Source organism: Durio zibethinus, chromosome 27, assembly GCF_047325235.1.
Source record: "Durio zibethinus cultivar Kanyao isolate XHJ-2024 chromosome 27, ASM4732523v1, whole genome shotgun sequence".
Lineage (NCBI taxonomy): Eukaryota > Viridiplantae > Streptophyta > Magnoliopsida > Malvales > Malvaceae > Durio > Durio zibethinus.
The window spans coordinates 15,968,052-15,979,651 of NC_143188.1; the positions used below are offsets into that span (position 1 = coordinate 15,968,052).

At 27.0% G+C, this 11,600-nt stretch overlaps 2 protein-coding genes across 3 annotated transcripts; both read right to left on the reverse strand.

Annotated features, from left to right (window-relative positions):
* Positions 1 to 1,778: 1,778 nt before the first annotated feature.
* Positions 1,779 to 2,676, reverse strand: LOC149511055 (uncharacterized). The gene is made up of 2 exons (XM_089756667.1): positions 2,519 to 2,676; positions 1,779 to 2,204 (listed from the first exon to the last, which is right to left on the reverse strand). Exons 1-2 carry the CDS (start codon positions 2,571 to 2,573, stop codon positions 2,026 to 2,028), a joined length of 234 nt encoding a protein of 77 aa, XP_089612793.1. The 5' UTR covers positions 2,574 to 2,676; the 3' UTR covers positions 1,779 to 2,025.
* A 3,092-nt stretch (positions 2,677 to 5,768) lies between these two features.
* On the reverse strand, positions 5,769 to 10,854 carry LOC111279305 (uncharacterized). Of its 2 annotated transcripts, XM_089756171.1 has the most exons (13): positions 10,698 to 10,854; positions 10,482 to 10,593; positions 10,331 to 10,394; positions 9,628 to 9,729; positions 9,462 to 9,526; positions 9,205 to 9,336; positions 8,829 to 8,908; positions 8,523 to 8,739; positions 8,201 to 8,256; positions 7,301 to 7,429; positions 6,920 to 7,103; positions 6,029 to 6,179; positions 5,769 to 5,948 (listed from the first exon to the last, which is right to left on the reverse strand). In XM_089756171.1, exons 1-12 carry the CDS (start codon positions 10,757 to 10,759, stop codon positions 6,054 to 6,056), a joined length of 1,329 nt encoding a protein of 442 aa, XP_089612297.1. In that variant the 5' UTR covers positions 10,760 to 10,854; the 3' UTR covers positions 5,769 to 5,948; positions 6,029 to 6,053. The 2 variants fall into 2 exon arrangements, with proteins under 2 accessions (XP_089612297.1, XP_089612296.1); XM_089756170.1 differs by having other exon boundaries at positions 5,769 to 6,179.
* Between the last annotated feature and the right edge of the window lie 746 nt (positions 10,855 to 11,600).

Below are 11,600 nucleotides of genomic sequence, written 5' to 3' on the forward strand. Positions count from 1 at the left end.
AACATGTTCCTGGTAACAACTTGTTACTAACTAGAAAAGCTGGTAAAACTTTGTAGTCAATATTAATCACATAGCATACATATGTACATTTGCACATAAAAATTATAGATTACTTCATTAAAATATAAACTGAAAATCATATCGACATCATTGTGTGAAATGTTTAGATTAATTTCTAAGGTATATCAACATATTTATATATTATACTAATATTGTCCTAAAAACTAAAAGCATATTAATTTCTTTTTTTTTTTTTGTTTCGTAAAAAGTGAAATTTGATATTAGAAAAAAATTAAAGAAACCACATTTTGAAATAAAGAGAAATAAAACAAATGGAAGTGAAAAGAAACAAAGAATAAATTAAAAAAAAAAAGGAAAAAAAAAAAGAATGGGAAGATAATAGAATTTAGAATAAATGTCTAATACTATTATCTCTAATTGACAAAAACAAATTCCTATTTATAATATTGAAATTGGTATGAAAAATTAAGAATAAAATTTAATTGAGAGTAATTTAAGATAAGTAACAATTAACTTTGATTACAAATTGAATTGAATTTATTTATATAAGGTAAGTGCAATGAATATTTAAAAGAAAATAAATGCAATAATTTAAATGAAATAAATTTTCTTTTCTTTTTTTACATTAAAAATGAATCAAATCAAATCAAGTATACTGATTTTTTAAATTAAAAATATATTTATTAGATGACACATGACGTTTATTTATGACTGTACACATGTCAAAAAAATAGAACATTCACATTGAATTTTTCCTTTATTTTCCAACTCTTTGACTTTTATATATTTATATATAATTTTTAATCTGGGAAAAGAGAAATTGAAATCCAACTGTTTTAAATACAAAAAATTATGCGCATATATCATTGAATCAGATGTAATTTATAGCTATGTATAAATTTAGCTATTTGTCTTGGCCACTGATTTACAGGTTAAGCCTCTTTGCATTTATTATAATTAGGTTGCATCTGTTGTTTTATTAGGCTTCATTGACTGAGAATTGCTCTATAGCTTAAATGCTGATATGATGTTGGTGATAGGTTCGAAGGAATGTTGTTATCAAAGGTATGAAATCAAAATTTCACACAAATCAAATTGTTTTGATTGAGTTAATAAACTTGGGTGAAATTATCTTAATATCAGTGACGATAAATAATGTTTAAATTTTATAAATATGTTTAATTATTCGTTAATTTTAGACCCAATCGAGTCAATCTATTAAGATATTTTATGATATTTAAATTTTTTAATCTTTCGACTTATAATTGAGATTTGAACTCGAAACTTTTAATTTTGACTAACGAAATTGATTTAAGTATTACTAATTCAAATCATCTGTAAAGATTTTACTTTATAAATTTGATGTAATTTTATTGAAAGTAAATTCTAATGATTTTGCTATATGGATTCGAAAGGAAATTTAATTAATTTAACATAAATCATAAAAGAAATTATATATATTTTTAATTTAGGGTTTAGTTCAACTTATTTATACAACTATTAGTAAGAAGTAACATTCACAAGTTTATATTCAAATTTCAGACCATGTATAATGATTTTGCTATATGGATTCAAAATGAAATTTGATTAATTTAACATAAATCATAAAAACAAATTATATATTTTTTGTAAGTTCGGATTTAGCTCGACCGGTTCATACAACAATTATTAAGAGGTAACATTCGATAGATTTAAATTCAAATTTTAGATCATATAATTTCTTACATTATTCTTAAATATTTATATATAAAAAACAATAAAAGAGAAAAAAACACTACATTTTAAACTTAAAATTTTTACATAAACCACACCTTATCTTTATCATCAGAACTAGAAACGAAGAAATATATAATAATAGGAAACTTAAAATTTTTACACAAACCATACCTAATTTGTATCATTAGAACTAAGAGCGAGCGATAACATAATAATAGGAAATGAAGGGTATAAAACATGAGTTTATTTCATAAACGATCGCAGAAACATGGTCAGAAATGCATGGAATCAACAGGGGTAACGACAGACGCAAGTATCATTGGGAGTCTTGATAGTGTAGCAAAATCCATGAGCAGCTTGCCCATGTTTCGTCCTGCAACCATTGAAGCATTCGTTTGTTTGGCAGCCTCCTCCATGGTCGACCTTGTCACAGCTTCCAATTGCATTTGCCATCTTTGACTCATTCCCTGTGCCAAATATTTCAAAATTAGTCACTAATTATAATTAAACCTACCAAAAAATGTACGTTTTCCTTTAGTTTGTGAGATTATATGTAGAAAATGGGATTTATAATCACAATCAAATTTTCGATATATATTTCATAAAAGAATAACGAACAAATCAAACCTAAAAAAAAATAAATAAATAAAGATATATTTATAAAAAATTCAAAAAAAAAAATCGAATTTAATGCACGTACAGACAGTGAACATAAACTTAAAATTTTTCGAAAAAGATAAAATTTAAAAAAAAAATTGAGCAAGTAATCATAAAAAATTACCAATAGTAATGAAGAGGACAAGAAGGAAGATGGCAGAAAATGAAAGGCTTTTCATGGCTTTCTATTGCTGGAATATTAGAGACGATGCTTGAGGAATGAGGATGGTATATGCTTCCAAGTGGGACTAATTTATAAGAAATGTTTCTGAAGAAGAAATTTCTTTGTGACTTTCCAGTAAAGTGGAAGAAAATTTGATTTTTTTTCCCATTTTTTAATTCTTTGTGAACTGTTTCCACATTGCACGGTAATTGGGAGAACATTTCTAAAGAAAATGTGCAATATGGTCAAGTCAACAACAAGGTTCCATCCACATAAATAAATATAGTCAAACATTAATGTAAAACTTCTTTGTTTTGTTTTGAGAGTACACTTCTAACTTTTGGCATTTTCCTTGATGTTTTCCTCGTTTCTGAAAAAGATTTTTACACGAAATTACTCTACACCAAATGATTAAAATTTGAAATTAATCCAATTTAAACTTAATGAGATTCGTTCAATTTATATGTTTAAGTATAATTACTCTGAATTTAATCAAAAAAGACAAAAAAAATTTTTATTAGAATTTTTTTAACATTTAGATTGGTCAAAAATTAAATTTTGATTAATGAAAATAAAAAATTATTTTTATTAATTTTTTTACCATTTTTTTTACTTTTTTTTTAATTATCTTTCACTTACAAAGTCAATGAAATTAGTTTTATAATTTATTTTTAAATTTCATCAAACAATATTAAAGTATTTTCATCTATCCCATCAACCTATTTATTATGGTACCAACATCTCCTTATTTTCTTAATTTTTGTTGAGTCTTGCTCCACATTTTAGTTGAGATGTCAATTCAATAGATGGAAAAAAATATATTATTCATTGCTTCCCGAGTCATTGACGTATTGGAAGTGAAAACGGTAAAATAAAATCAATTTTAGTTGTTTGTTTGAGATTCTATCTCTTTTAAGTTCGATCGAATCATATTTAAATTTGATATAATATTTTAATATTTTAAATAAGTGTATGATCGATTTTATCTAATTTTTGAGATTTTTTTTTGTTTAAGTTTATTTTTATATATAATAATAAAATTCAAATTCATTCAAAGTACTAATATTTAAAATTAAAAAAATTTAATTTTTATAAATTATTAATTTAATTAATTTTAATCGAATTTATGGATTATTTGAGTTTAGATTTAATTTAATTTTTTGAATATAATTTAAAATTAAATCATTATTTTATATAAAAATAAATTTTATCATATTATAAGTAATAAAATAAATGAATCTTGTCTATTATAAAAAAATTAAAACAAACGAATATTATCTCATTATGATAAAAAATATTTTTTTAATTTTTGAGTCAGGTCTTAAATAATAAAACTCAGATTTGATCTTATTTTTTATCAAATCTCGTTTATTTGTTTAAATTCATTTAACGAGCTTAATATTTACATCTAAACCTTTTAAAATTTTAGACAAATTCTTAAGTTCGAGCGAATCGCTTAATTATAAGTAAATCTATATATGAGGATAAAAAAAAAATATTTGGATAATTTTTTTAACTATATTTGTTACGCTTATTTACTCAATTAATAAGATCAACTTTTTTTATTGTCTAATCACCTCACTTTAGAAATGATTCATCTTTTACTAATAAAATATTCAACTGACATTTCTACTCACGTGACGTCAATATATCACTTCAAAATTGAATACTTAACTTTTAATTTGTTTTAAATTATTGAATGTAGTCAACATTTGTTTAAAAATATTAAATATAACTTGCAATCATCGATATGGACTCTTCTCAAGCTTTACGTAAAGTCACCATCAACTATTAATTATTTTGATAAAATCATCGTTCATCATCTCGTATATTTTATCTCATATATAAAATAAAAAATAGATTCATATACTTAAAATTTAAGCATTATCTTCGTTGTAACTTTCTAATCACAATTTATTTTTTTTTTCACCGAATCCTAAATATCTTTCTAATTTGATCATCGAAATATATCTAAAAAAACTAACTTTAGCACACCCTAACCAAATTTTCTGATTACAGGTCTAGATTTTCTCACTTTCAGCCTCCCATAAATTTTCTTCAACTATCGCATCCAAAAATATTGTTAATAATATTATATAATAAAGTGGTGGTAAGATATTAAAAAGTTTTTTTTTCTTATTTTCATCTTTTCTATCAAATAAACTCAAATTATGTTATATTTAAAAAATCTATCGATATATCGATTTTTGTTATTAACTTTATTTTTATTTAATTATTTTTAATTAAATATTTTATAAGCTTCGTAAATGCTACGTATCTTTATATTAAATGCATTATCATTGCCCGTAGGTTACGTGGAAAAAGCAAAGAAAAGCGAGTTGGAGAAACGTGTCCATCAGTAAAATATATTGAATAAAACTTTTATTCATTGATTTGAAATTACCATGAGATTCAGCCATTGTTTCTAACAAAATTTTAACCCTACATAATTGAAAGTTACAAATTTATCCAAATTTGTTTTTTCACTGGAAATTTTTTTATTTTTTATTAAAAATCTATCACATGTTTTATTTTTTATTATACTTTAAAAGTTATATCATATAAATCATTTTATTACTACGATTAAATTTAATAATTTAAAATACGATATAAAAATGATAATAATAAAAAACACAAAAATAACATAATTTAAAATTTTAAAAAAATTACAAATAAATTTAATAAAATCAAAAAATTATATTTTATATTTTATTATTGACACGAACTATAATACATAATTTTTATATAAAACATAAAATAAATATAATATTTTACATAATACAATAGCATGAATTATCAAATCTATTTTTGATTGTCCAGAAGATTATTATTATTACAGCGTACTTAATTGTATCGATGTAACCATTGACCCTCAGTCAAACAGAAGATTAGTATTAAAAAGTTCTTTCTATTAAAATTCATGGTTATGAAAAACGTATTAAAAGGTAATAAAAAAAAATTAACCATTGACACTCAGTCAAACAAAAGACTAGTAGTATAATTTAATCCTTTCACACATTCATGAATTGCGACAATTTGTTACGAGCTCTTTCAACATCATTGCAATGGAGCTCTGGTTATGGAGGACCCAAAAGACTTAATCAGTCATTAATATTGTGAATGTGAACACAGAATGTTTTCTAATGACCAAAACATGTGATCTGTAACTAACGTTATGAATGTGAACATAAAAAATTCTTCAAAGTCACCATTTTATAACGTTTTAATGAGCAAATCAATTATCATAATCAAATCACTAGGTGTTTTACATAACTGGTTTAGGTCATGGGAATTACAGTAGTACAAAAACTATGCAATAGAAAGATAGCAAGCATTTCTCCAGAGATGTTGCTACTTTCTATCTTGTAAAAGGGATCGATCCCGACAATATCTGTACCATGATTTCCTGGGAATTTAGAACGGAGTTGGAAACTTTTAAAAACTATATACAACATTGAAGTTCAAGCTTACCGAGTGATATAGGCTTGCATCACAGTCACATATCAGAGGCATCATCCGACTGAAGTTCTACACGCATTTGTTCTAAGAGTAGCTTTTCAATATCATCCACGAAGGTTGACAAGTTTTGTCGAATGTGCATATCCAAGGAATTTGCCATTTCCTAATGAATATGGAATTCATTATATTCATAAGAACAAATCAGACACAGGAGAGCTCAAATATCTCTTTTCATCCTATGATAAATGGAATTAGCAAAAAGGCAATTTCACCATTCAAAACAATTTCTTGAGGACATGAATAAATTTGAATGGAAAGAACCAATGACCAAAACAATTTATCGACATCCACAATGATTAAGATAAATAAAGCATGAGCCTCTTCACAAAAGACCATAGATTACATAGCTACTTCAACTTTTACTCCTGATTTCTTCTCAATCATTCAAAAGAGTCGATAGTGATCTTTGTCAAGATACCTCTCAAAATTATCAATGATGGAGATCTAAAAACTTCTAAGGCTAATCAAAATCCCAACCTAACCTCCTTTCTCATGCCAAATAACAACTAGTTTTCTTCTTTTATAACTTTTGAGATCGGTGTACCCTTTCTATCATACATCCTGTATGAACTTATGAAAAACTACTACACACCAATATTCTATTTTAAGAACATTTTCCAGACATCCAACTTTCTGTTAGATATTTTGCCCTGCAAATGAAAACAGAAACACAGAGATAACTAGCACAACAAGAGGTTTTACTGAAATATGTATTTAAGTTAGACTTTGGTTAACTGAGGGAAATGTTTCAAGGAGATAAAAGTTCTAAACGCACTAGAATCTTCCTGGTGCACTTAAAGCAAAAAAAATGAACAATAACAGTATGAAATGCATGCCACTTACCTCAACCTTGCAAAGTAAGCTCAATGAAATTCCCCTTGTGTGATGATCTGAGCTCTTGACAGATAGCAATTTCAATGGAGATTTTGATAGTGGCCAACCTTGAGACACCTTTATGAATGCATCAATTCCCCCAACCAAGTGAGCTATGATTGTCTCATCTCTCTCTACGTACTCAAAGGAATGCCTGCATCAGGTACTATGCAAGTGTAAAAAGCTTCTGTTTTTGCGGTTCCTTTCCTCTTTACCCCACTTTTGGTGGATGAGTAGAAATTAAAAATTTTATGACAAAGGCAACGAAGTGCACAATTGATCAGCTACTTTAAACCTTTTGAAAATATTATAACATCAATACCGTGTATACTTTACCTATATGAATCTCACCTTGATTTATTTGTACTCTTTACTATAAATCGTCTCAAAGTACTTAAAATAATCCTGTCCTGCACTTTTCCCACAAGCCACTCCAATGAAGACCTTGTCTCCTGTGCCATTAAGTTAGAGGATTGCTGCCTGCAACATTACAATAGATCATGACCCTTAAATAAGGAATTCAAATCAAGAAGTACCATTTTCAAACTGGATAAAAAAATGATTCAGGACAACTGTCAGGTTCAATTAAGCTACTTGCAGACTTTACATCTGGGTTGATTAAGGCCCAAGAAAAATGTACCTTTATAAATAATAGATGCATATAGAACAATTATTGCAAACAACTCAGCCAAAGGTGGCTGGAACTACATACTATGAGCAGTACTTTTAGCACAGAAACAACAAGGATAATTAAAACTTATACGTAATGGTGACGGCCTGGAAAAACAAGATCTACTAAGAAAGGAAAGATGGGCCAAAAGAAGGACAAAGAGGTTGCTGTTATAGATTGAAATAACTGCATGTCATCACCGAAAGTCTGAATGAAGAATTTTGGTTGCTAATAGATGAATCATTTTGATGGGACCATAATTTGATAATACCTCTAAATGACAGACAAAATAGATGTAAAAAAGATGGTTGTAAAGTTTTATTTAGGGAGGATAGCAGAAAGGTTGAGAATAGAGATGCAGGTAAGTTTAGGGTTGGAAGCTAAGACATTGAAATTTGAAAGAAGAAGATAAAGAGGAAAGAGGATAGTCCTTTAGTAGACTTCTTCTTTTCCAAGAAATCACATTTAGGGTTCAAATTATATTCCCTTTAATGGCCTTCTACTACTACACATGCACATTATGCCAAAAAAATGTTAAAATGGGATTCAACCTTGAAGTCAGAAAAACCGAAAAAACAAACCTGAAAGACTTTGCAGCATCAATGATATCACCTATGTAAACATCATTTGGGAACAGCTGGACAACATGAACAACCACTTCAAAACAATTGAAGAATTAAAAAGACATGTAGAACCAATATGATTCTTCTTTTCCAAGCAAGTATTATTATTTTTTAATGCCTGTTTAACTTGAGCCAAAAAGAAAAAAGAATTGGCTTAATGAACGAACAAATTATCATCCATTGAATATCAAAAGTTTAATTTCTTTCTCTATAAGAACAGAGATGCAGGAAAGAACAACAGATGATTTCAACTTTTTTCAGGGAAAACAATTGGTCATACCTCAACATTCTTGACCTCCATGGTTCCATCCATAATCTCTATTAGCAATTCATGATTCATTTCAGATGGCTCAGCAATAACTTCAATTGTTTTTTGGCACAATAGATCCTCTACTTTTGGAATATAAGTCTGTAATGGCAGCCTAATGCAGTTTCCATCAAACCCAATGACTTTCAAACCAGTCAATGCATCTTCAATCTGCTCTATGGCATCTAATCTGAAAATAAAAGAAAACGAACAGAACATAGTGGGCAAAAGGTAAATGATATAGAAAACAGATAACCAAAGCAAGAATAATTGAACTACCTTTTGAACATGGAATCAAGATCCTGCAAAGACTTCAAAATTATATTGTTCTTCTCAATCTGACTTTCTAGTTCCAAAATCTGAAATGCAAATAAAGAAAAATATTGGATGCTTAATGAAGTAAAATGAATAGTGCCATTTACTACTCAAAAAATTTAACATGCATTAGCATATTGACATAATCAATATCCTAATTGAATATATCAAACATCAAGATCATTAAGAAAAAGTGAGAACTTAGGTAGTCATCAAAGAAAAAGAGACTCTTATAAAGATGCTTACAGAGCCAGCAACCTATGGTACAATTATTAAGTTCACCCATCAGTTTAAACCCAATGCAGTATTCAAGCGGCAAAGCGAAAAGAAACAAAAGAACCTCAAACGTTTGCTCTTCATTTGCATCTATCAGATTCGATTGATCTTCATAATTCATAGAAGAGTCCAGGCATTGATCTTCATCATTCATGGAAGAGTCCAGGCATGGATCCTCTTCTACTCTCTCCACATCCTATCACACAAAAGAGTGTAAAAAATGCTAACTGTTAAAATCCCATTTCCAAGTTAATTTCAAACTGAATGCCTTTCAACCCCTCAAGATTAATTCAAAAAGTAAACTAACATAGGAGAACCAACCTGAGATGCAATACAATCCAATGCACATTTCAACCCTTCAAGATTGCCTTCTAGAATATTTGATTCTGTAAAAATACAAGATGTCAAAGGTAAATCAGAGGAAGAAAAGCATTTAAGAGTAATTGCAAGTGAAAAAAAAATCAAATCTATGCCGATGAAGCCTCACCTTCAATGTGATTTCTTGAAAGATCTTGAATTTCATTAGAAATCTTAGCACTTTCAGCCTCCACTTGATTAAGCTCCTCTTTCAAGTGTGCCAGGTATTCATCTGCATGAATAAAAAAAAGTACTAATCTAGAATCAATACAACTTCTTTTAGCTTCTATGTTTTCCTATGATGTTGCCTTTCCCCTCAACTTTTTATTTCAGTTTTCAAAATATTTGCATTGCAGGCATGCATCATTCTACTAATCACACATTAAACATGTAATCAGAAAATGCATCACAAACCTTAAACAGGTCCTAAATTATCACAATCCCGTAATGTATCAGAAACCTTATCATTATCTAAAACCATTTTAAATTCTATATGCCACCAAACCCTAAAATTTTCACCAAACAAATAAATCCAACTCTATTACTAAAACTAAGTAACCCCAACATAAATACAATCCAAATAAATACTAAAACAAGAAAAAGATGTAATTACTTAATACAATAACCTATTGAAAACCCAATATTAGCCAGCAGTCGCACAATCAGATTGTAGAATGTTGGACTCCTAGTTGCAGTGAATAAAGTCAGGGATCAAATTCTTAGCAGAATAAAAATATGGATTTTTTCTTTAAGTTCAATTGTACATGTATATATGCAATTTATTTTCATAAAAAATAACCAAAAAAAAATCTAAAAGCCGAAAGGAAACATACCCAAATCTTCAATGCCTAAGAAACCCACATCAGAATATTCTTCAATAATTTGCTTCACTTTACTCTGCAAAATCCTACTCTTAATCCAAAAAGATCAAAAAAAAAAAAAAAACAAATTGTAAAAAAATAATTTTAAGAAATTGAGAATCACCTCGAAATGAAAAGTGCAATCTTTGAGCAACTTCTCGGAATCCGAAGAGAGAGCTTCACTCTCACCCTCATTTTTACTGCTATTATGAATCTCCGAGAGTTCATTTATTCGGCTACAAACAAGAGACAAAAAAAGATTAAAAACAATTAAAAAAAAAAAAGAAAATTGTATATAACAACTTACCTCACAGTATTAAAAAGAGAGAAAAAAAAAAACCTGCGAATAGAGTGAAGATTGAGAGGTTCTGATGAAGAAGAAATCTCCATTGGTTCCGCCATTTTCTTTAATTTTTTTGGGTAAATGAATCTGATCTCCCGCCTATTCGAAGATTGGGTGAGCTACTGAGCAGGAAATTTTAAAATTCAAAGGGGAAAGTAAGGATATTTGTTTGTTTGGGCTGGAATCGTTGGAGTTGGGCCCACTTTGGAATAAATAATTAAGATGTGAAAAATAAATTCATAAAACAAATAATCGATTAGAAATCAAAATATTTATTTTGATTTAAATTTATAGTTTGGTTTAAATTAAATTTAGATATTTAATATATATATATATATTAATTTTTAATTAAAATTCGAATCAAAAGGTAAAAAATTAAAATAAAATAAAATAATATAAAATAATATATTTTTATTATTTTTTTATATTTTAAAAATTTTTATAAAATAAAAATAATAATTAAAGAGTATCCATCACCAATATAACATTTTTAAAATTTAATGTTATAAAGTGTAAGGAAATAGTAATTATTTTTTAAAACAGTTAAATAATAATTATTTTTGAAAGAAAACATTGCAATCTTACAGTAGCGTAATATTACATACATGATAACAAAAAATATTAATACTTTTATAAAATTCACTTTTTAAGAAACTTTTGTGAAGTAAAAATAGTTTCAACTAAAAAGGTCAAAAATTTTCTTTTTCTTGTGATTTTCTTTTTCTTACTTTAATAATTTTTTGCAAAATTAAATTTAAAATTTTATATATTTGTATTATATTTTATATAAAATTACGTATAACAATTTATATTAATATAAAAATATTAAAAATTTTATTATTTTATTAAATTTATATATATTTATTAATAAATTTTTAAATTGTATTACAATCAAGTTTT

Coding starts and splice junctions, on each gene's coding strand:
- LOC149511055 (XM_089756667.1), bottom strand. CDS start 2,573: ATGAAAAGCCTTTCATTTTCTGCCATCTTCCTTCTTGTCCTCTTCATT. Junction 2,205..2,518: donor TGTCCTCTTCATTACTATTG/GTAATTTTTTAT, acceptor TATTTGGCACAG/GGAATGAGTCAAAGATGGCA.
- LOC111279305 (XM_089756171.1), bottom strand. CDS start 10,759: ATGGCGGAACCAATGGAGATTTCTTCTTCATCAGAACCTCTCAATCTT. Junction 9,730..10,330: donor CTTAGGCATTGAAGATTTGG/GTATGTTTCCTT, acceptor TTATTCATGCAG/ATGAATACCTGGCACACTTG. Junction 8,257..8,522: donor TGGAGGTCAAGAATGTTGAG/GTATGACCAATT, acceptor CATGTTGTCCAG/CTGTTCCCAAATGATGTTTA.